The sequence below is a fragment of the Emydura macquarii genome, unplaced genomic scaffold, assembly GCF_026122565.2.
Source record: "Emydura macquarii macquarii isolate MOO-44397 ecotype Brisbane River unplaced genomic scaffold, CSIRO-AGI_Emac_v2 contig_1043, whole genome shotgun sequence".
Taxonomy (NCBI): domain Eukaryota; kingdom Metazoa; phylum Chordata; order Testudines; family Chelidae; genus Emydura; species Emydura macquarii.
Window position 1 is genome coordinate 16997662 of NW_027131180.1, and position 20976 is coordinate 17018637.

The following is a 20976-nucleotide window of genomic DNA, read 5'->3' on the forward strand; positions in this document are numbered from 1 at the left end:
AGCAGTTGAGCCAGGGTTTTGTGGATAACAGTAGTCCCTTTGTGAAGGTGGGCCCTGCAGCCTTATCCCAGTGTGGCTCCTGCAAGTGCTAACATCAGTATAAATTATTAGTGCTGCCATGTGTGTGGTGGTGGGACTGGGAGTCACTGGCACCTTCCTCAGCACAGACTCTTTGTAGGCTGACTGGTTCCTGAACGCATTAGAGCACTGGGTATAATGTACATGGAGAACATTCCGGAGGCACAGCCCTGTGTACACCTCATCCTGAAAGCTTAGCAGCAAATGCTTTGGGCCAGCACCTAAAAGGTGCTATCCATCCTCAATTGCCCCTGAAGTAAGTGAGCTCCCAGCTGCCTGGGTGTCCAGTGGAGTTACTCCTGACTGTAACATCAGTGGGACTGTAACATCAGGCCCTGTGGGAGCTGAGGGCATGCAGCAACCCACAGGAGTGTTCTATGATCCCTTTCACACCACTATCTGCTCACAGCAGAGTCGGTTGCTGTTAATGAGATTATGTAACAAAATAGGCCAGTCATATCCTGTCCCTGATCTACAAATCCACAATCCTGGCACCACCTAGTGGAATAGGAGAGGTACATACATTTATTTGTTCTTCGAGAGGTGTTGCTCATATCCATTCCAATATAGATGAGTGAAAGTTTCCATGACTCTTTTTGTGACTCCATCAGTCAGGATATTGGATTTCTATCACTATGTCTGTACTTTTATGACCTCCCCTTATCATTATAGCTGAGCAGCTCACCTTTGATGTGTTTATTTATCTGCACAACATCACTGTGCGGTAGTGCTTTATCCCCATTTTATAGATGGGGAACTGAACAGAGAGGCTGAGTGACTTGCCCAAGATTTCCCAGAAAGTCTCTGGCAGAGCAGGGAATTGACTGCGGGCTCCTGCTTTGTGCCCTAATCACTGGACCAACCTTCACTCCTCATCCAAAAAAAATGAGCCCATTATATTTCTATAATCAAAAAAACCAAAACGTTATATTTGTCTTTGTAGTAAACCATCTGCTTCACATATTTCAGGGCTCAGACTGCAGGACTTTTGGGGGTCTTTATAGCAATTAATATAATTAAATATTCAAATGAAAAACAGGGTTACTTACCAGTAACTGTTGTTCTTCGTGTTGCTCATATCCATTCCAATATAGGTGAGTGCACGCCCCGTACACTGGTTCCTGGGGGGTCGGCTCAGGCGCCCCCTGGAATACCGTGCTCATGCCACGGTATATAGGGGGCCCTCAGTCCCTTCTTTCTGCTGACTCCGACAGCAGGGACGGAGGGTGGGTGTGGAATGGATATGAGCAACACATCTCGAAGAACAATAGTTACTGGTAAGTAAGCCTGTTTTCTATCTTCGAGTAATTGCTCATACCCATTCCAATACAGGTGATTAAATAGCCATACCTTCGAGGTGGGTAGGAGTCAGCGTTGAGCCGCTCTCGCCAGCATGGCTCTGCCGAAGCCTGCGTCCTCTCTCGCCTGCTGCACGATGGCGTAGTGGGACGTGAAGGTGTGGACCGACGACCAGGTCGCTGCTCTGCACATGTCCTGCAGGGGCACTCTTCCCAGGAAGGCCGCCGATGAGGCCTGGGCTCTGGTTGAGTGTGCTGTCACAGCTCCTGGAAGCGACACCTTTGCCCGCTCGTAGCAGGTCCTGATGCAAGTGGTGATCTAGGTGGAGATGCGCTGGGTGGAGACAAGTGAGCCCTTCATCTGGTCCGCCACTACCACAAACAGCTATGTTGACTTCCAGAACGGCCTGGTCCGCTCGATGTAGTAAGCCAGGGCTCGTCTGACGTCCAGCGAGTGCCATCTCCGCTCCTCCTCCAAACCGTGCGGTTTAGGAAAGAACATGGGGAGGAAGATATCCTGGTTATAGTGGAACTGAGACACCACCTTAGGCAGGAAAGCCAGGTGGGGTCTCAGTCGGACCTTATCTTTGTAAAACACCATGTAGGGGGCTCTGAGGTCAAAGCTCTTATCTCGGAGACCCTAATGGCCGCCAGGAAGGTTACCTTCCAAGAGAGGACAAGCAATGGGCATGTAGCCATGGGCTCGAAGGGGGGTCCTGTCAATGGCCAGGTTTAAGCCAGGAAGGTTCCACCCCTTTGAGGAACCTCCTGACAGAGAGGATCTCCCTTCCACAGTTGGTGGAGCAATGGGCATGTCAAATGGAGGAGGTACTTCAAAAGCTCGGTGGGATATCCCGGGTCCATGCCCAACATGCTCAGGCTCGAAGGCTCTCTCTTCCTCCATCAGCCACAGGGGATCCTGTCAGCATGGTGAGGACCAGGTTTAAATCCCATGTGGGAGGCACCGGGTCACAGACCTGGGGATATGGCAGCCATTCTCCATGCGGAACCTGAGGCGTCTGATGAACTTGTTCAGATGGTGGAGATCTAGTATGTTCCTTACATGGGCCCCAGGCCCCCCTTGGCCAGTCGTCCAGGTATGGGAATATCTGTACTCCCCTGTGGCCTTGGGGATTACCCTGGGGGCGGAGGAGAGGCCAAAGGGCAAGGCCAAGAATAAAAGCTACCCCTTCCCCTCTGCCCTGTGGAGGAACCTCTTCTACAGCTCCTGGATCTGGAGGAGGGAAACCATGCGGACCTGAGGCGTCTGATGAACCTGTTGTGAGGATGGGCCTCAGGCCCCCCTCTTGGGGATTAGGAAGTACCGTGAATAAAATCCCCTTCCCCTCTCCTGTGGAGGAACCTCTTCTACAGCTCCTAGCTGGAGAGGGGTCCCTGTGTGAAGAGGGGTCCCTGAAGGGACGGGGTAGGGGGGAATCTGGGGGAAAGGCCATCAGCTGGAGGGCATAGCCCCTGAGGACTATACTGAGGACCTATTGGCCCGAAGTGATACTTTGCCAGTGGTCATAATACAGCCTGAGTCTGTGGGCAAAGGGCCGGGCAAAATCCAGGGGGAAAGGAAGAGTGCCACCCTCGTGCGCACCATCAAAATGGCTTTTTATTGTTTTGGCGCTTGCCTGGGCCCTGCTGGGGCCCTACCGAAGAGCCCGAACGGTCGCAGCAGTTAGACGGCCGGAACCGATCCCGACCCCTCCTGGGATGAGCAGGTCTGGGGGGCTGCCTCGGGGGAGGCTGAGGCTGTCACTGTGCCTGAGGCTGAGACTGGCGCCTCACGGCCTGCAGGGTGTAAAGCCCTAAGGATCGTAGCGTGGCCCTCGAATCTTTAAGGGCATGGAGCCTGTCATCGGTTTTGTCTGAGAAGAGGCCAGCGCCCTCAAACGGTAGATCCTGAATGGCCTGCTGGACCTCCTGGGGCAGCCCCGACGACTGGAGCCAGGAGCAGCGGCGCGTGACTATGGCCGAAGCCATAGCCCTGCCGGCAGAATCCGCCACGTCGCTAGCCGTCTGCAAGGCCACTCCTGCCACTGCAGCGCCCTCCTCAATGACCGTTGAGAAGTCCGCTGCTTGATCTTGAGGCAACACCTGGGGCGGAATCTTAGCGAGACTCTGCAGTGAGGACCAGAGGTTAAGATTATACCTCCCAAGGAGCGTTTGGTGATTAGCGATCCTCAACTGCAGGGTTGCTGTCAAGTAGACCTTGAGGCCAAACAGGTCTAACTTCTTTGAGTCTTTGTTCTTAGGGGTGTTACCTTGGCCCCCCTGCCTGTCCCACTGGTTGGCCGCATCCACAACCAGTGAGCACGGGGCAGGGTGATTGTATAAGTACTCGAACCCCTCAGCAGGCACGTAATACTTTTTTTCGGCGCCCTTAGAGGTAGGGGCAACTGAGGCTGGGGTCTGCCAGAGGGTCTTGACCAACTTTAGGACCCTCTAATGTACTGTCAAGGCCACCCTGGATGGGCCTGTGGCCCCGACACCCCGAAGAGGGGGTCCTCCTCCTCCGATAATTCTTTAAGCTCTAAGTTCAGATTGCTCACCACCCTTTTGAGCAGGTCCTGATGAGCTTTGAAATTGGGCAGCGCTGCCCTATGGTCCCGGGAGGCCACATCGTCCGGGGATGAGAAGGAGGACTGTGGGAGGGGAACCATGGAAGGACCCTCCTCAGGGTCTGATCCCTCCTCAGTGGGATGGCCCTTATCCGGCTGGCTCGGTGGGGGAGGGAGGTGGCTGGACCACCAATGAGTGGACCGAGGTGGTGGCCTGGCCCAATTGTGTGCCCCATGGCCCCCAATATGGCCACTGACAAGGCCCCTGTGGCCATGCTGGAGCAGGCATCAGTGCTAACTGGGATACCCGGTGGCGGGTCCTGGACCCGGAGCCGCTGAACCTCTGCTTACTGCCCCTGACAGGAGAGTGGCTCCGGGAAGAGGACGACGATGATGAACGCCGGTGCTGTTGTCTACAGTGCCTTCGTGGAGCTGCTGGTGGAGCTTGAGCATCTCCTCCATCCCGACATTTTACGGCGACACTTCCCACCTCGGGACTGGGAGCGGTGCTGTCGGTGCCAGCGCGTGGAGCAGGATTGCGTGGAATGGGATCGCATGGAGCGGGATCGGCTGCGAGGTGCCAAAACCGCCGGTGCCGAAGCCGCCAGCGCCGAAGCCGAATACCAGATACCGACTGGTATCAGGTGGCACCGGGATCTGCGCTGGGCTGGGTGCCGAAAATTGGGACTGGTGCCGTGTGCCAGGCGAGGGTGAACGGTGCCGAGCCGGGCTCTCCATGGAGGAGAGAGAGCTGGAGCTGCGACCTCTGCAAGAGGCGGAACTGGAGCAGCGTCGCCTCGCGCATGAGCCTCTCGACCTCCCTCAGTGCCGCGGTGTTGAGGAGCTCGACGACTCAGTGCCAGAGCTGGGAGGGAAGCCCACACTCTCTACCCTCCGTGACCGTCTGGGGGGAGACTTGGATTCCTGTCTGCCAGCCACCGGGGCCACCCAGCCCTGGTTTGCCCCGAGACGCTGGTCCGTGCACCCTCGGCCGAGGGTGGGACGGAGGCGTGGGCATGTCCATGAAGGCGCGTGCTGCAGCGAACACCTCCAGCATCGACGGTCCCTGCAGGGGCGCTACCCCACTCCATGGAGTCGGGGGAGGCTCCTTGCATGGAGATGCCGGTGCCGGAGTAATCTCGACAGCACGTGGCTGGGGCATCTCCTGACTCCCACCACGCCGAGCAGGCGGTGAGGGGGAGTCTTGGCGCGCAGTGTCTTTCCCCTTGCGGCGCTTCGGTGCCTGGTCCTGGAGCGATGAATTCAGCACCAAAGGAGCACTCCGCACCGAGGAGACGCTCGATTCCGTGGGGGAACGCGCCAGTTCTGAATCTGGCCGAAGTGCAGACTCCATAAGAATGGCCTTCAGGCGTGCATCTCTTTCTTTTTGAGTGCGGGGCTTGAAGGCTTTGCAAATTCGGCATTTGTCTATGCAGTGCTGCTCTCCGAGGCATCGGAGGCAGCGATCATGAGGGTCACTCATGGGGAAAGCCTTGGCACATGCGGTGCAGGCTTTGAAGCTGGTTGAGCCAGGCATGGCCCAACCTGAAACCCCTGAGGGCTATCTATCTAACTTCTAAGTACTTAACTACTAACTACAAACTATTTAACTCTATTTAACAATATAACAGTCTATAAACAGCAGTTCTATAGAGAACAAAGGGGATGCTACTTGCTAAGCAAGAGGCAGACGTTCCAGCAACCGTCAACGGGTGGAAAGAAGGAACTGAGGGCCCGCTGGGTCGGCGGTGCCCTATGTACCGCGGCATGAGCGCAGTACTCCAGGGGGCACCTGAGCCGACCCTACGGGGCTTGCTAAGGGGAAAAAAGTTCCGGGAACCAGTGCATGGGGCGGGCATTCACCTATATTGGAATGGATATGAGCAATCACTTGAAGATAGAATCTCTGGTTCAAGCACAGAAAATAGTAAAGCTGGTAAAAAATGTTGACTAGAAAAATAGGTTCCCATTTTTTAAGCTGCCCTATAAAATACCATATAGTGCTTCTGTGCTATTGTAACTATGGAAAGGAAATCCAAGGGAGTGATCTTAGAAGCAGATCAGCAGCTCTCTGGGCTTGCTTAGTCATTTGGTGTGGCTGATCATATCAGTGTGACTATGTCATATCAACTACACCCTTTTGTAAACAAATTACTCAAAACAAAGAATTTAGCTCTAATCACAAATATGAGATCCACCAGTTCTCTTCGAAGGGTTGGGATTATGTATAAATGGAGGTGATATAAAAATCAAACAGTTGGGGCTAGGGTGTGAGTGACCCTTGCTTAACCAGGGACACATACAACGTCTTCCTATGCTACTTGGTTGGCTGTGTAATGGCAACTCACAAAAGCAGTCTGTGTGCCCTGGGGCAGTGGTTCTCAACCTTTCCAGACTACTGTACCCCTGCCAGGAGTCTGATTTGTCTTGTGTTCCCCCAGTTGTACCTCACTGAAAAACTACTTGCTTACAAAATCAGCCATAAAAATACAAAAGTGTCACAGCAGACTAGTATGGAGAAATTGCTGACTTTCTCATTTTTTACCATATAATTATAAAATAAAATGATTGGAATATAAATATTGTACTTGCATTTCGGTGTGATGCTTAAGCCTGATTTTTACTTGTGAGCCGTGTCTGAAGCCTGAGCCCCCGGCAATGGAGCTGAAGCATGTAAGAGCTTTGTGGGGCCCCCTGTGGCATGGGGCCCCGGTCAGTTGCCCTGCTTGCCATCCCCTAATGCTGGCTCTGCACTTGCGACCCCCCTAAATCCGTCCTGTGATCCCACTGGGGGCTGCAACCTCCAGGTTGAGAAACACTGATCTAGATGAGTTGATGTACCTGAAAGACCTCTGAGTAGCCCCAGGGGCACATGTAACTCTGGTTGAGAACCATTGCCCTGGTGAATAAGCAGGGCCATGGCTCTACACCAGCATATGAAACAGGGCCAGTGCACTGGGCGGGGGATGTTCTTCCTCACTCTAATGTCTGGAGCAGATTGCTTACTGCACACAAGAGCAGCCCTGGAAGAGATTGTGCTCTCCAAGATGTAATCTCAGGTGTGGCGCTGCACCACCCTCTTTTCAGGATTGTGGCTTAAATATTACAATCTATTTTAAAGTGTTATCTCAGAAATAAACACACAGCAGCACACATTTCTCTAATCTGGGGACAAACACCTCCACCCTGCACCATTTTGACCACACATACACTCAGAATTGCAAGGAATTCTCCCACCCTCGGTCTAGCACTTGTGCAGTTCCATCAGCAATAGGAAGAGTGCTTTGCCAGTTCTTGAGGAATTTACTGTTTCTCTTAAAGACTGAGCTCTTGGTGCTGAGAACCTCAACTTTCATTTTTTTTAACAAAAAAAACGTAAGCTTCTGGTCATCCTGGTTTCAGAAAAAAACCCTGAAAACTTGACCCCAATGCACCCTAAAGACTCAGAAACCAAGTGATAGAAAACAATTTCAGAAATAGTTTTTAAAAATCTCATGATTTTTAAGCCAATTGTGTGATTTGAGGGGGCTTACTCATTATTTTTTAATGTTTGGGATTAATCATATTGCCAATGTAGACTGCTTGTCAATATGTCTAATGTTGTCCAAGACCAGGAGTCCCAGCCTCAGGGCAGGCTGTTAAGAAGCAAGGCACAAACCCCAAACTGGTTGTGAGTTCTATACTTAGACTTCATCAATCAAGTGTGAACTGCTCCAGCACTACTAAAGCCTTAACATGGAGTCATAGGCAGTCCTCTTGCATACTCCAGTCCATCTTGGCAAACTTGCCTTTGTGAAAGATGGTCCCGTACACAAACAATCCCAACAATATTCAATAGCACTTTAAAGACTAACAAATTTAATTTCTGCAGGCATAAGTTTACAGCCCACGAAAGGACTCTCGTTATTTTTGCTGTATACAGACTTACACGGCTACATCTCTGGAACTTTTCAACAATATTCAGGTTACTCCCAGTGCCAAAGGACCAGTCACTTATCCCAGGTCAACTGTACCTCAGATTTCAAACCAAAGACAATGCTTGTAGCCAACTCCATAGTACTAACTAAAGATGTATTAACTAAGAAAAAGAAATGAGAGTTATATACAAGGTTAAAGCAGGTAAACACACACACACACAAATAAGTTACAGTCTTAGGTTCCAAAAGGTGATACTAGCTGTTATATATGCAAGCTCTGTTTACCCTTTAGGGCTAACCCAAACCAAGCAGCTTGGGGATCTCTTGCTTATGCTTAGAAATATTGCCTTCTCTGAGTTTCAAGCAGCATAGTGCTACAGTTTCTTCTTGTCAGGCATTTTTATTCCTTTCCCACAGAGTTCAAACTGATGGAATGAGTTCATGCTCAGGTTCCCCCTTCATGGGTATGTGGGGGAGGGGTGAGCAGTCAACAAAATCTTTGTCCTGTGATGTTTCACAATGGTTCATTTGGTTTCAATGGGCTTCCTTGTGTGCAAGACAAGCACTTTACACTAATGAATGCTTCTTTCCAGTTTGGTGAGTTACATAATTACAGAGGTTTACAATGCAAATACTCAACAAAATTTATACCAGAGGCTACAGATGTTATAAGTGAGATAAATACATGCAGCATCCTAAAGCATTTCACTGAGTCTAAACAGTAATCACATTTATATCAACTTAATATCTATTTTAACAATGCTAACACACTAGTGAGCTGGACTGGTTTCTAACTATGCACTTCTGAGTATTCAGTGAGGCCTAGGGACCTTGGCATGAGCTGGCACATGGCCTGCCAGCATCACACTGCCCAGAGGCAGTTCTCTGAAAGTAAAGAGTCCTTCTGGATGACCAGTCCACTTCAATGTCTGAACACTTTAGGGTCATCTTATAGGCCCCTATCTGGCAAAGGGTGCCATCTGGATGGACTGGTATATTCGTATGGAGTCCTACTGACTTCAGTCAGACTCTGCATGTGTGTAAGGCTCCACCACAGAGATCCTGTTACAAGGTAGGGACCTTAACACCTTTTCTTTTGAGATACATCCAGTACAAAGATTTAAAAACCAGGGGTGAAATCTTGTCCCATTGAAGTAAATGGGAGCTTTGCCACTGACTTATATGGGGCCATGATCTCACCGCAGCTCCTTTTCTCCAACTGTTAGATTTTACCACCTCCTAATGCTAACCTAATTCTTTTCTGTGTGATTATTGCATCTGGAATAAGAGGGCTGAAACTGGTAAACAAAAATATGACAACCATGGTCAGCAGGTAATTTCTTGTCAGACAGGTACTGGGGCTTAAATAAGACTCTACAAACAAGGTATTTGTGACCACCTAGAAAAGCCAGTAATGTAGACATTGTATCTCAGAGGAATCAAAATAACTATTGAGTTACCTATTGTTACCTTCCCGGGTTTCTGATAATAATTAATAATAATAGCTAAAATATACAGTGCTGTACATGATGTCCAGACTATAATGTTTTTACCAGTAAACCCATATATATGAGTATGTGGCAAATTGATATTCTGAATACTGCATTAGAATGAAAAGCTTCAGTTATTAGCCTCTCCCATCTTGCTACACTGTAGAATTGACAGTCTGTTTAAAGGTAGTGCAAACCACTGCTGTATTTGTGGGCTGCAGAATTTTAGATATGAGGATCTGGACAATGCAGCTGCTGCTCTGTTGTTTGCATGAGGCCTCCTGATATCTGAGCATCGGTAACCACAGAAAAAAGATACAAGCTGCAGCATGCAGCAGTGGCCATTTGCTGGAGATGTTTTGGTCTGCTAGGGAGAGACAGGTGCTGCTGTTGGCTTCTCTCCCAGAGGATCAGATGTGCCAAGTAATATATTTGATATGTTATCTTTTACATTTCTTTCTGCTCCCTTTCATGCCCTTGCCTCTTGAATGCACACAGTAGTTCGTGCGGAAATTTCAGCATTCACATAGCTGAGCTCCTCACTCAAAGGAGATACATACAGAGAAACTACATTTCCATGGAAAATCCTAGGCAAGCCACATTACGCCAGTACACTAGTGAGACATAAGGCAAATCTTCAGTTGTCCTTAGGCAAAACTCATTGACTTCAGTGGGAGTTTTATCAAAGTAAGTTGTGCACAGAGTTTAGATATATTTGACCTAAGTGGATTCACGGTAGGAATCAGTACAATAGATTGCGTTTATATCAGTGTACACCTTTGATCACTTGCCCCCCCATCACCATAAATTATCAGAATAACCTTCTACTCTTCAATGTATTTATTCTCACAGCACTCCTAAGAGATAAGGAGATACTATTATCCCAATTTTTGCATGTTGGAAACAGAGGCCTGGTCTACTCTGCCAGCGAAATTCGGCAGCAGTTAACGGCAGATATGCAAGCTATGTAGAATAGCTCACGTAGCTCCCGTCAACTTCCTTAATCCTAAATAGCGCGGCGTTCCTACTGCACTGCGCCGACAGGAAATGCCTTCCTGTCGATGCAGCATTCATCTTTTTGCGGGGGTGTTTTTATCCAGTCGACTTCCCGATGGATTGAGCGGGTCTCCACTGCCGCTCAATCGATCCCACAAAATCAATCCGGCGGTGCCGATAGTGCCGCCATCAGTATGCACATACCCTGAGGGCCCAACTTGCTCGAGATCACATGTAGAGTCTGTGGTAGAGCAGGGACTTGAATCTAGGTCTTAGAAGTTCCAGCGTAGTGACCTAACCACTGGGCTGTCTCTTAGCTTTGTCTAAGCTCATACCATCCCACAACGCTTTAATAAACTCTGCAGAACTTATTTTAGGCACCACCAATATGCAACTCTCTGCAGAGGAACATGGAAACGTTTTAAGGGAATGATACCACTTGCATTGAAGTCAGTGCGAATTTTGCCATCGGCTTCAATGGGACCAAGATCAGCCCCTCACAGTAAACAGCAAAAATACCCAATTAAAACTAGGACAAGAATAAGAAACCTGAATACAATTCAAGTGCTGGGGGAATCTCTAGAAACAAAATGTAGTTATCTAAATTGAACAAGGACAACAAGGGCTGACATCTTTACTCTTCAAAAAAGCCATGCTCTAGGGCAGTGGTTCCCAACCTGGGGTCCGTGACCAGGGCCGTATTAGGCACAATAGGTACAGTGCCTAGGGCCTACGAAACTTTCAGGGCCTACAAAAAAATGTTATATATAATTTTTTATTTTTATTTAAAAAACTATTTATTAATAGCTTAAAATCAAATTAGTTATTTTGGTCGGGGGGCCTACAAAGGCAAGTGTGCCTAGGGCCTACGAAGGTCTTAAAATGGTCCTGTCCGCGACCCCCTTGGTGAGGTGCCAAAAATTACAGGGGGTCCATGACACTCCTGTAATATTGAGGGCCGGTCGAGTCGCTCTGAGCTCTGTGCCGGCTGGCCACAGCAGCCCCCATGAGCCCCAGGCCTGCCGGGCAGCCAGCTGCAGCAGAGAAGCAGCCCCTCTCCAGGGACCCACAGCTCTGAGCTCCATGCTGCTGTAGTGAAAGAGCAGCGCTCCCGGGAGCAGCCCCTTGCACCAGAGCACCCCCTCGCCCTGCACCTCCTGGGTACAACAGCTCCCCTGAACCCTGCGACCATGGAAGAGGAGAAGCAGCCCCCTCAGCCACATGCCTTCAAGGCACAGAAGCCCCCCCAAGCTTTGCACTAGCTGGAGCTAAGGAGCACCCCTCCACCCCACCCCAGTGAGCAGCAGCCCCAAGGTTGGTGCTGGCCAGAGTGGAGTGATTTAGTGTTATTATTATCATTATATGTATTTATAGAGGTTATATGTCTTTATGGCCAGTGAGGGGATTGCGGGGGGGGGGGGCGTGTTTTACCTAGTGTTAACTAGTGGGGGCTTTCATTCAAAAAGGTTGGGAACCACTGCTCTAGGGTCTTTAGTGACCACAAGTCCTTAATTTTCCCTCTAGATTGCACTTTCAGCAGCATAATTACGCTAAATACCACATTGGTTCAGAGCTGATTCATAAAAGGGAGGAGTGATTTTTAATACAGAATTGCCAGTACAATTGTATGTGGTGTACATGAATGAAACGTTCCTAAGGCGTGTTTGTGATATGAAGTACTTGTTTTTCAAACCACTGATATTCTCAGGTGGCTGAGATTTTATAGGGCAATAGGATATTATACTAAGCCATGTTGTTCTAAGTTCAAGCTTTAATATGAAAAAGTAGCTGGTGTGAAAGTCATACTTCTATTACTCTCAGTTACACAGAATTAGGAAATACTACACATTCTCTTCAAAATTCTGAATTTCTGATGACTGAATTAATCTAATTTTTACTGCTATAAGAGTAGCTGCTCCTGTTGATCAATATACAATATTTAATAATTAATAGGCTAATCACTGAACACCTTAATTATGTTTTTCATAAAATAATATTGTATTGCTCTGCTGCAGATCCCTATTTAAAGACAAAAAGAAAGTGGTTCCATTTAATAAGTACTTGAATGATTAAGTAATACGCTTACGTTAGACTTCACATATTTCCATCTGTAAGCAGAACTTGGGGAGAGAGAATTAAGTGCTAAAACATATCACACTATTCCAGGGGTTTTCAAATTTTTTAGAAACTGTACCCCTACAGTCTCAAGGTTTCACCTGAAGCACCCCTTCATGGTTTTCCCGCCTAGCTCCAGTGGCATACTCTGAGTCTCCAGTGCCGAGGGCCAAGCCTGCATTTGGGCCACTTCCCACGCAGGGCAGGAGGGGTCCCTGGCTCCCATAAGATGGCACCGCCCCCCAGCTGCCCCGGGGAGAGGGGGGGGGTCTGTACCTGCATGGTGGGAGGGGGAACATGCCACTTACCTCCTCCTGCATGAGGCGGCGGAGCCCACATTTACCCACCGCACAATGCCCAGCTCTGGCTGGGCTCCGTCCACTCTGCAGTTACCTGCCACACAGTGCCTGGCTCTGGCCGGGATCCACCGGTGCACCCACCCCTGCACTTACCTACCATGCGGTGCCCACCTCTCCCACTCCAGCTCTGCAACCTGGTGCCGACTCGAATGGGGCACCCTCACCTCCCGGCCTGGGGCCAGCCCTTCACGGTGTACAGTGGAGACAAGAGGTGCAGGAGGCTTCCAGCTGTGCGTCGTGAAAGGCCAGGCTGGCACCCCACCACAGGCTCGTGCCCAGGAGTCTTGCCCCCTTGGTACATGACTACCCGCCTCCCACCCGGTCTGGCGCACACCCGGGAGGTGGGCTGCAGCCACCCGCCTCCCACCTAGCCCCTGCTTCCAGCTGCCTGCCTCCCACTGGGTCTGAAGCAGGGCCCTCCAAAGTGCGGGGCACAAGGTGGTCACCCCATCCTCTTGCGTACCCCCTACGATGCTCCTGTACACGTACCCCAGGTTGAAAACCTCTGCACTATTCAACTGAGACTAGAGCTGGGTGAAAATTTTTGTATAAATAGTTAATGCGCTGAAAAATGCAATTTTGATCAATCTGACACTATTTCTGAATTGGACTCTTTTGGTTTTGATCAGCTTCAGAAAAAAAGGGCATCTCTGTGTTCATTTCCTGTTAGCCCTGTAGTTTGGTCATCTGCCTAGTATGGCAGAGACCCAACTTTGAAACCCTACTCTGGAGCAAAGACTCCAACTCTGATATTCTCTCTGCTTGCTGCAGAGGAGGGATTTGAATCCATGTCCGCAACCTCTCAGATGAGCACTTTAATCACCAGGCTATACAATGGCTGCATCTCTTTTTGGCCCAATGAATAGTTATATAGTTATACAAAGTAGAATAGCTTCAACAGGCGAGATTAAGAGTAACCCTCCCCCCCAAGAATAGCCGGCAGCATGGTAGTTTGGAGCCTCAACTCAGAAAGGCGAGCTCTGACTTCAAATCCTTGCTCCAGTGTGGGCCTCCAAAGCTGGATCTGCCAGATGTCGGGCAAATGGCCTAATGGTGCAGCTAAATGTTATAAGAGTCACATACCCATGGTTTTCCTGAAATGGACCTTTCTGATTTGCTGAGAAGTTCCAAACATTTTCAGAACCAAACTGGATATTTTTTTCGGATCTTTTTGGTTTGCTGGCTGAACCAAAAAATCAATTATTCATCCATCTCTACTTGCGGCCTTACTGAAAATATTCTGGAAACTCTTTTGTCTATAATATCTCTTCATAATAAACCTATTAGTTTAGCTTTCAGGAGGCCAATTCCTGAAGTCCATACTTAGACTAGATTCCCAACTGCTGTGAGAGCTTTGTTTGAGTGGCCAAAGAGTAATTACTTCAGGATTTTACTCACTAATAGGTCCAGGGTGTCCTCATCATAAAAGCCAGCATTAGAACCCGTTCTCCTCTGCTTTGCGCTGTGTGTAGTAATTGACACCCCGTGCAAAAGGAATTTCAAGTGGATGTGAGATATAACCTAGTCAGAACAGATTGTTCTTTATGCCCAGTTTGCCCAGAAATAAATGACTACACAAGGTAGAAGGCTGGGGGCCCAATTCTGTTCTTATACCAGTTTTGCACATAGCTTTTCAACAGCATTGTTCCTGCTGAATACTAGAATGAGATCAGCATCTGGGTTTCTGTTTTCTGTTACCTTCTGCTACCTTCTGTTTTCCGCTACCAGGGGGAGATAATTATCTGGAAAAAGAAAAAGATGGAGATAAAAAGTAACTAGGAAGAGAAGAGACCTGCTGTTAGGCTGACCAGATAGCAAGTGTGAAAAATCGGGATGGAGGTGGGGGGCAATAGGTGCCTATATAAGACAAAGCTCCAAATATCGGGACAGTCCCTATAAAAGCGGAACATCTGATCACCCTACCTGCAGTTGTAAATAATACTTTGCAGTTCTACAAGGGAGGTAAGTACCATTATGCCACTTTTAGAGATGAGGTAAGGGAAACACAGAGAGGTTACAGGATTGCCCATCATCACAAGGTCAGTCAACAATGCAGCCCAGGTCTCCTGGGTCCCTAGCTGTACCCTATGTCCATTAGACCACAGCTACCCCCACTTGGGGAGAAATGTCAAGTGGCTAATGCCAATCTACCTACCTCTGCCCTCAAGCACATCCCCAGAGATTTATCAGATAATACACTGCATTCTACCACCCATCCCCTTCTAAAGACAGGCAAACTAAAACATGCATAATTAACAAGTCTCCTGATCCTTATGCACTGATGTAGTGTCAGAAATATGGCATTTATCAAACTTCTATGACCTGGTTTCACAGCCCTGGTCCAAAAAAAGTCTGAGAAGCATCCAGACACAACCTCTGGTTTGGGATTTCTAAGTACACTCTTGGGGTGCAGATTCTCTTTCTAGCATCCCCTTCTAGAACTGAGACACCACAGTCTGAATGCTTGGTCTCTGTGACTTGTGCTGGCTCCTCAGCGGTTTACGCATGTCTTTTCCCAGACCTCCAACCTTCAGGACTCTCTAGTTTACTGTTTACTTCTTCAGAGACACTCAATAGTGGAACCTAACAGACATAGATCTGGCAAATATTTCTAGCACAATTATTATAAGAGAGAAAGAGATCTAGGAAAAAAACAATTTAAAAAACTGTATGCCATTCGCTGCCTCACTTTCTGCAGCATTCTTTAGCATTTGGGTCAGGGTCCTTTCCAGTCATCCAGTATCTCTCTCCCACAGCTCATGTCATTTCTGGACCACGGAGAGAGACAAAACGTCTTTCCATTATCTCTCAAATGGCCAGTGAGAGACCCTTCCTTTTATAACTTCCAGCACCCTTTGTCATGTGACCCCCTGATCATCCACATCAGGAGATCCAAGTCCCCCACCAGGTGATCCTTTGCCTGGTTTGCAGCTCACGTGGCAGAACCACTTTTTTTGGTTTGCCTACCTTGTTTGGCATATCCATTGTATTGCCCAGGTAGACCTATTCAAAGGACAATGGGTGTTGATAGTCCACTCACCCAACCCAGACCCCCTAGTCCACTGATCACCTACTATTCCCAGTGAGTGTCTCTGAAAAGAAGTTAACCCCCTGAGGTCAGGTAACAAGCAGCCCAAGATTAAGCAGGTAAACTGAGTCACACATAATATTTCATAAACACAATGCAGAACTATCACACATTCTCCACACCTGGCAATAATAAATCACTTATATTACATTTTCTTTCTGTTAGATTGATATTGTGATAGACAGAGAAGGTAAACTGATAGAATATTGACTGATTTAAGGGTAGGTATGAGTGACTCATGAGAAAAAAAATTGAGGCCTACCTTTGCCACATAAACCTCCCACTAAGATTAATATCCAAATCATCATTTCTACTTCTTGATAATGTATCTGGACTGAACATGGGTTACTGCTGGGTACATTTTTTAATCAAAATAAATACACAGGTGGAGTTTGGATACAAAATAACCTCCCAAGATAAACATTATTTGAAATGACCGAACAAACATATGGGTATAAAATTGGCTTTTCTACAGATTTTCATTCTATCCTAATTGTTCTACCCAACCCTGACGGTTCAGAACTGAGGACTGCAAACGACAATGGAACACAAGGGATTCTGGTTACTGGCACTTGTCCTTATTTTAGGGCTCAGCAGCCCGGCTAATGGCTACACAGAACTATGTAAGTGCATTTGCTTCATTTTTCTTGTGTTGATAACGAGCTAGGATTAATCAAACCAAATAATACGTTCAAGGGCAGTTTGGGAGAAATCTTAATTGTTTCTAAAGATTTCTCTTAACCCAGAAGGCTCTTTCTTGATGATGGTATCCTTTTACTAATCATTATTATCAGTAATAATAATTATTTATTGAGCACCATTTGTGTCCTCAGTGCTGAAGAAACAGCAAAGAGGACAGACTCCCTGGCCCGAAAGTTTAAAATCAAAATAGCTTCGATTTTTTGGTGGATGTTGCAAAAATCTGTCGTCTTTTACTATTACCAAGTACTATATGTAACGACACAATAAGTTAAATGAAATCAAAATTAGGATCCCTTTAGTATTTTTAATGTTACCATTTTATATAAAGTCTTTTTTTCTTGCAGTCATAGGATTATCACAGAAAGGGATCTTCATGTTTCTAAAGTGCCTTGCAATGCAAGATTTCTTTTTATAAATTCAGCTTATTAGTAACAACCAAATGTGAGAAACACAAATGATGAAGACAGCCTTCTTATTATTTTCATATATAGAACAGCTGACTAAAACATTGGAAAACAATTCCCATATATGCCAATTAGCTCTTGTGTTTTTCCTGTTCCCCATTTGTAGCCATATAACAGTCTTACGGTATAAAGACAATATCAGCCCTAGAACACGCATGCACATGAGCAGCTTTATATTTCTGCATGGTCCCATAAATTAGTCATGTATGCATGTGTTTGCAGGATCGGGGTTTAAAAAAAACCAAAATCGCTATGCAGTTTTTAAATAATTTTTTTTAAAGAATCTGTACAGATCCCTTTGGGTTTGAGACTGTTGTCACTTCCACCCATCATTTTACATTTAACATTGCACAAGTGAGTGAAGTTCTCAATGCTTTCCAGAGGGGAAAAAAGTGTCAATTATATAAATTGTGTCAGACAGACATGCCAATACCTTGACAGCAATTAATTCTCTATGCTAAAAAGAGCAAGACTTTTTGCTGATGAAGCCATTATGTAGACAGCAATTGGTGTTTGAAATCACAACTGGCCATTAGTCCTAAATTGAACTTCTACAACTATGACGTGGTTGCGGAACAAAGCCTTCAGTTACTACTATAACTGAATACCAATCTCATTATTACAAATTGGCCCTCTCATCACTAAAGACAACTTTACAATAGCTTTAAAACAAATATGGCTGAGGGAAAGCTATCAATAGAAATCACGGAATTCTGAAGCCATCGGAGAAAATTATATGTGGCTGAGATGCAGAAACAACACAGAGTTATCTGGGACTGATGAAAAGTGCAGTGTGTGGTGCATTGTTAGCGTGAATGGAAAGGAAAGTTGTGACAACCTAAGTCATTTGGGAAGGAGAATTAACGGAAAATTCTGTGAAGAACTGACATTTTAATGTACCCAATTGCAATGTATCACATAGGTAAATGCTTTGCAATTAAAGGCTCTGGAAAATCTCAAGTCAATAGCACTATTTGAATTAGGAAGGATTGCTTACATGAGTGAGATATTTCTGCATCAGGGACAACAATTGCAATTCATTCAGGCCTTGATTCAGCAAATCACTTAAGCACATGCTTTCCTTGAAGGACATAGGCCCCTTGACTTCAGTGGGACCACACATGAGCTTAAAGGTAAGCATGTGATATGTGCTTTGATGAATCCGAGCCTCAGGCAGCTAAAAGCAGCTCAAAGAGCTTTTGATCAAAAGAACAAAACAAAGAAAGAACCCTCTAAATGTGATGTTTGCAAAGGACACAGATAATGCAGGGACTGATGCTGCAAGCACCACTCAACCAAAACTCCCATCAAAGCGAGACCTGCAGAGAAGTTTATCATCTAGAAGTTAATAAAACAAAACAAGAGGGAATACAGGGACTGAATTGTTTCCTCTATTGGGATTGCATCATTAGCAACCCACAGTTTTATCAAGTGTCTGGTGTTATCTGGTGCTTTTCTTAAAACCCCTTTTCTGGAGTCATGCAAATGAGAGAATCTCAGCTTTCATTTGAAGAATAAGTAAGTTTCTAACCATCCTGGTTGCAGAGAAAAGCTTGAAAACGTGACCCAAATGTAACCAAAAGGCTCAGAAACCAGAAAGCAAAGCAAAAGAACCCAAATTATATATTTGTTGGTTTGAGGGTTTTTTTTAATCTTGTGGTTTTTAAGCCAATTTTTGGGTCCTGATTCATGATTTTTGAACATGAGGTTGGCAATACTGGCATTGTGTGTCATCTTCTCCAAACATTTTTCTCACAGGAGGAATAATGGCTGCACTAGGAAACAATAACCAAAATTTACAATGAACTAAACAAGTTTTAAATAGGACTCATTTTCTTACTTACAACTGATATCACCATTGTGACCGAATAGATGGGAGATTGTATCCGGGGTATTTTTTGTTCCAGCCAGTTTAGTTATAATGAAAGTATTACGTTTATAGAAGCATTTGATGTCAATGTCTGAACTATTACCATTATAATATGAAGGTGAGGCACATTGATACTAAGGAACATATTTTGCCTCTGGATGCACATTTGCTGAAATCAATGTGAGCGTCAGTGGGTGATGTTTTCAGCGATAATAAAACATCCAATGTACATTAGGCTGGTTACCCCTCATATGTCATAAACCAATCTCTAAGAAAGGGGTTTAGAAAGGAACTTCCTCTATGGGCAGAGAATTCCATAATTACTCACTACAGGATTTTGTGCACCTTCTTCTGAAGCATCTGATACTGGCCAATATCAGAGACAAGATGCTGGGCTAGATGGACTGCTGGTCTGAAGTGGCATGATCATTCTAGGTTCCCGTGTGCTCATCCAAGCAAACAATGTGAAGATCACAGTGTAGAGCATCCCTAAATCATTAAATGAAACTCATACAATCAGCTAACTGGACTTTGTTTTAAACAGTTCCGGAACAATGTGCACTGCAGCCAAATGCCAGAGTGAACTGTGGCTATCCATACATCAGCGCCCAGGAATGCAGTAACAGAGGATGCTGTTTTGATGACAGTATCGATGGTGTCATCTGGTGCTTCTTTCCTAAGACAGAGGAAGGTAATAGATTCATGTGCCTCTTTTTCATGGTTCCTGAATACACAGAAAACATCGCTGTATTATAGATTAGTTCAATGTGACTAATGTAAAATCTTCTGTAAACAAATATATCTGGGCTGGGATTGTGTGCTGCGCTTCCAGCATGCACAAAACACACAGGACTAGCCAGGGGCAGAGAGGGCAAAAGCCTTTAATCCATTTTGAGGAACCTTCCCAGTTCTGGGCACCTTGTACTTCTGGGCTAGTAAATGGCCAAAACTTGGCAGTACATGAGCAAAAGAAAGGATGGGGGGGAAATTATTGTCTGGGGAAGGCAGGGGCATGGAGGGTGAGAAAGGAGAGTATCCATCTACATCTCCATTCCTTTCTCTCTCTCTCTCTCTTTTTTTTTTTTAAATCATTTTTACATACATAGGAATCATCATCTGACATACCCCAGTCTGGACATTTCTGGAGTTCAGTTACGGTTTGTGACTTATAAATTAATACTGTTGGGGAAACATGGGATTATTGGTGTTGCACTGTAAAACATTAGAACTGAGCAAAAATTGGAATTTTGGTCCTCTGGGCAATCCTGACATTTTCACATTTGTTTTCATCCCAAAATGGAATGAAAAGTGGAAATTTCAATTTATTTATTTATTTGTTTGTTTATTTTTGCAGACTGAAAAGTCTCAACAAAAAACTGATTCAGCATTGTTGAAACCGTTGAAATGAAACATTTAGACATTCCCAAAATTAAAATGTTTCATTTCAGTTTATTGAACTGAACTCAAACATTCAACATTAATCTGCATTTTCCCATTGTGGCTCATTGCCTTTTGGGAGCTTTAATTCGGGAGCCTGATGCCCTTGTCCTCCCGTATGGGTCAGGCTCCCTGCCTAGACTACATCTCATATGATATACCCAGAGTCACGTTACTCCCATGATGCATCATGCAGCTTACTGAGAGAGAAATCCACATTGCATTGTGGGAGATATAGTATTCAAGGGAGCCTTGCCCAGAGGTGAAAATGGAGACCCCAATTACAGCTCCCATAAGGCAATGCACTGATAGGGAAATGCAGTTTAATGTTTTGTTGAAATGTTTTGAAACAAAATGTTTTGAATCAATTCAACTAAACAAAATATTCTGATTGGGTTTAACTGATCCAAAATGAAATACTTCATTTCAGTTTTCCTGATGAAATATCAATTTTTTTTTTTTTTTTGGGCAAAATCAAAATTTTCCTGTGGAAATTTAGGTTTTGCTGAAACTCATTTTCCATGGGAAAATTATTCCCTACCAACTGTAGTAAACACATTTAAAAGTGAGCTAGCCCTGTCTTTGACATGAAATG

General features: G+C 46.0%; 1 protein-coding gene across 1 annotated transcript in view; it reads left to right on the forward strand.

Annotated features, from left to right (window-relative positions):
* The window catches only part of LOC137150933 (integumentary mucin C.1-like), a 43602-nt gene extending 23299 nt beyond the window's left edge, over positions 1-20303 (forward strand). The window contains exons 8-12 of the mRNA XM_067544990.1: positions 751-802; positions 4363-4580; positions 16436-16531; positions 19489-19635; positions 20299-20303. Coding sequence (XP_067401091.1) covers positions 751-802; positions 4363-4580; positions 16436-16531; positions 19489-19635; positions 20299-20303 — 518 coding nt within the window. The remainder of the gene's footprint in view (positions 1-750; positions 803-4362; positions 4581-16435; positions 16532-19488; positions 19636-20298) is intronic.
* The last annotated feature ends 673 nt before the right edge of the window (positions 20304-20976 follow it).